Source organism: Oncorhynchus gorbuscha, linkage group LG23, assembly GCF_021184085.1.
Source record: "Oncorhynchus gorbuscha isolate QuinsamMale2020 ecotype Even-year linkage group LG23, OgorEven_v1.0, whole genome shotgun sequence".
Lineage (NCBI taxonomy): Eukaryota > Metazoa > Chordata > Actinopteri > Salmoniformes > Salmonidae > Oncorhynchus > Oncorhynchus gorbuscha.
Window position 1 is genome coordinate 62,417,273 of NC_060195.1, and position 3,809 is coordinate 62,421,081.

At 47.2% G+C, this 3,809-nt stretch overlaps 1 protein-coding gene across 1 annotated transcript in view; it reads right to left on the reverse strand.

The window, feature by feature from the left end:
- The window catches only part of LOC124010998 (cohesin subunit SA-1), a 25,983-nt gene extending 24,274 nt beyond the window's left edge, over positions 1–1,709 (reverse strand). Inside the window, exons 1-4 of the mRNA XM_046323883.1 lie at positions 1,507–1,709; positions 1,215–1,335; positions 880–1,129; positions 681–757 (exon numbers count right to left, since the gene is read on the reverse strand). Of these exons, the coding sequence (XP_046179839.1) occupies positions 681–757; positions 880–1,129; positions 1,215–1,335; positions 1,507–1,535 (477 nt within the window). The 5' untranslated portion in view covers positions 1,536–1,709. The remainder of the gene's footprint in view (positions 1–680; positions 758–879; positions 1,130–1,214; positions 1,336–1,506) is intronic.
- Between the last annotated feature and the right edge of the window lie 2,100 nt (positions 1,710–3,809).

Below are 3,809 nucleotides of genomic sequence, written 5' to 3' on the forward strand. Positions count from 1 at the left end.
GAGGGTAGTCCCCACTGTCCTGCAGACCACAGATAAACATGTTGATCTATTACTGGGGTGAGGACATGGTGAGAGGGTAGTCCCCACTGTCCTGCAGACCAGATATAAACATGTTGATCTATTACTGGGGTGAGGACATGGTGAGAGGGTAGTCCCCACTGTCCTGCAGACCAGAGATAAACATGTTGATCTATTACTGGGGTGAGGACATGGTGAGACGGTAGTCCCCACTGTCCTGCAGACCACAGATAAACATGTTGATCTATTACTGGGGTGAGGACATGGTGAGAGGGTAGTCCCCACTGTCCTGCAGACCAGATAAACATGTTGATCTATTACTGGGGTGAGGACATGGTGAGACGGTAGTCCCCACTGTCCTGCAGACCACAGATAAACATGTTGATCTATTACTGGGGTGAGGACATGGTGAGAGGGTAGTCCCCACTGTCCTGCAGACCAGATATAAACATGATCAATATGTTGATCTATTACTGGGGTGAGGACATGGTGAGACGGTCGTCAATCAATTAAGATTTATTTATAAAGCCCTTTTTAAAATCAGCAGTAGTCACACTGTCCTTGATGTACATCAATACACACGTCAGTCTATATCCACCAGCCTATCCCTCCCTCCCTCCCTCCCTCCCCTCATCCGACCAATGACAGCCTTGATGCATTACCTCGTCAAACTCCTCTGTCATCTTCCTGATGATCTCAGCGTTCTGCATGTTGCGGAACATCTCGATGCGCACCGTGCCTGAAGAGGGTTACGCACAACCACAACACAACCTTTAACAACCACAATACAACCAACCTGGAAATGAGGCCTATATAAATCAGAATGTTGTCTGGTGTGTCGGTAGCGGTTAACAGTAATACCTTTGCAGCCAGAACACTGGATAAAGAAGTTGATGAGGTCCAGTAAGGCGATGTCTCTGTCCTGCTTGTACGACTCGATCCAGTCATCCACCACAGACTGCATGGCGCTCTTTCCCATTCTGACCACCTCAAACAGAGTGACGGGGTCTCCTCCCTCGCCGTTGGTCTGAGGGACCCCATTGGCCTTCCTCCCTTTAGCCCCGCCTGTAGCCTTCTCCGCTGGGGACTTCCGAGGCTTCTTATTGGCTGCCTTAAAAAAAGGGAGGGGCAAAGGGTTCAGATATACAGGAAGAGACTATGCAGAGAGAAGGAACCTCGTAAAAAGGTGTTCTTACTGGTGGTCTGCCAGGCCTCCCTCTCTTCTTCTTGCCTTTAGTGTCTGTCGGGTCCTCCAGCTCACTCACACTCACACTCAGACTCACTGTGTCTGCCGCTCCGCTCTCATTGGACGAGTCCCTGCAACACACACACTTATACTGAGAGGGATACACCTACACAATTCTACCCACACTCAGCAGTCACAACATACATTACACACACACCTACGTTCGACTAATTACCGCATCAGGGGTGTGTTGTGATCTCTTAATGAGGCTTTGGTTGACGATGCAACGGGGAAAGACTCACTGTAGGACAGGCAGCTCAGAGGTGATCATCCTGACTGCTGTAGGGGGGGGTGTGTGTCCTCAGGAAAGAGTGGGTGTGTGTGGTCCGCTGGAGGGAGGGGTGTGTGTCCTCAGGAAAGAGTGGGTGTGTGTGGTCCGCTGGAGGGAGGGGTGTGTGTCCTCAGGAAAGAGTGGGTGTGTGCGGTCCGCTGGAGGGAGGGGTGTGTGTCCTCAGGAAAGAGTCCGCTGGAGGGAGGGGTGTGTGTCCTCAGGAAGAGAGCTGGAGGGAGGGGGTGTGTCAGGAAAGAGTGGTGCGGTCCGCTGGAGGGGGGTGTGTCCTCAGGAAAGAGTGGGTGTGTGTGGTCCGCTGGAGGGGGGGGGTGTGGCTCGGTACGGGGTCAACCGTGTGTGTGTGTGTGTGTGGGGGGGAGGGGGGGGGTTACAGAGTGGTGACCAAATTCACTCAACACTGGGGACACAGCACCTCACAACACACCAGCCCCTAGAAAGAGAGAGAGACACGGTTTAGCCATTTGTCACAAATGTCTGGTGATTTAGTTTGGAATATTTTCAACATTTACGCAACTTGAAAAAGAGAACGAAAAAAGGAGAGAAAGGAGAAAGAGTGAGTGTCAGAGGAGAGATAGAAGGTAGGGAGGAGAGAGATAAACCAGGCAGAGTAGAGGAGAAAGAGAGGAAAGGGAGACACCAACTGGCCACTTTAGGAAGTGCACCAGTAAAGTCTAGAGGGGGCGTGTCGAGAGCGTGCACATTTCAAACAGAAAGAGGTCTAATCATGTCAACAACATTCTAACCAATTACATTACATTTAATCATTTCAACCACAACATTATAAATTCTAATCATTTCAAACAACATGATTTCAAATTAAAGTAAAGTATCTTTGAAAAAATCTTCACAACAAATCCCATAACAAACCCAGAATGTTGTGTTGTCAAATCTGATCCTTTAAGAAAAAGGGAAAATCATTTGTTACTGGTTAGACCCCAGAGTTTTTCACGGTTGCAAGGGCAGGAAAACACTAGGGCTCCTTCTTTCGGCTATACGTTAGATGTAAAGTTTGTCCTATCAATTTGCTTGCCTGGCTAGGAATAAACTCCTGGCCCTATGTATAGAAATAACAGTCATTACTAAATATTGGGCAGAGTGTAGTAAATATCAACAAGTGGGTGCTGTACCCTGCTTCGGCCACCAATGGCAGTATGATCCACAAAGTCCTCTCACCTCCATCAACTTAAACACACTTTATACGGCTTTAACAAGGTTTTAATCATTTAAAAAATAAACTAACCTCTCAATAAGTTAAACGTCAGTTTATGTGGTGTTTTGTCTCTTTGTTGAGTGTGTCTAGGGAGTGTTATGGAGGGTGAGTGTGTGTGTGTGGCTGAGACTGGGCTTAAACAACAGTAGGGGGCAGGCTAGGAGAGACTGTATTTAAATGTTCTCACACACAGAGAAACTGGAGAGAGCTTGAGCACACCAGCCGAGTGAGTCTTGTTACCAACACACACACACCCCTCTCTATGTCCGTCACACAAAGCAGGCACACAGAGATAAGTGATGAGAGGGAAGAGATGGTGGACACTCAGCTTTATCTCAGTTATAGCTAGGTCTATCAACTTTTGTTTATTTTGATTATTATATATACACAAAACATAGCTAGTTTGTACCGGTATATAATATACATATGATCATTTACTGATTTATTCATTGATTAAAGTAAATTGTTGATTGGACTTGGAAGTAGAAAATGTCAGTATATTTTTTGACCCAATATTGGGTACCATGTAATGGTAGACATTGAGGTTAACTAATAAAAGGTGGTAGGATGTGAAGAGCTGTAAAAACACAGAGAGAAATCCTGAACGCTAACCATCAGCTACTGTCATTATGCAGTACAGCCCCCCTACCACCACCACCACACTTCTAGTAGCATCTCTCCAGGGATCACTACGGTCCCACTGCTGGCTGAAATGTGTGCTCTCCATCTCTGCCTCTCCTCCCTTCCTTCCTTCCCTCCCCAATTCTATATTCTCTCTGGACTATAGAAGGCAAAAGCAACAGGGGAAATCTGTGTGACTGGGTTCAGATAGTACTTGAAAGCTGTGCGTCACCTTGGCAGAAGGCCAGAGATGGGTGTCTGCCAGAGTTGTTATTGGCCATTGACTGAAGACTACCGTTACTAATACTCCATTAACATCCATCTCTCTCTCTCACAAAGAAGCCTGGAGGGAGTGTCTGTTCACTGTTAAAAAGAGAGCAGCCACACACACACACACACACACACACACACACACACACACA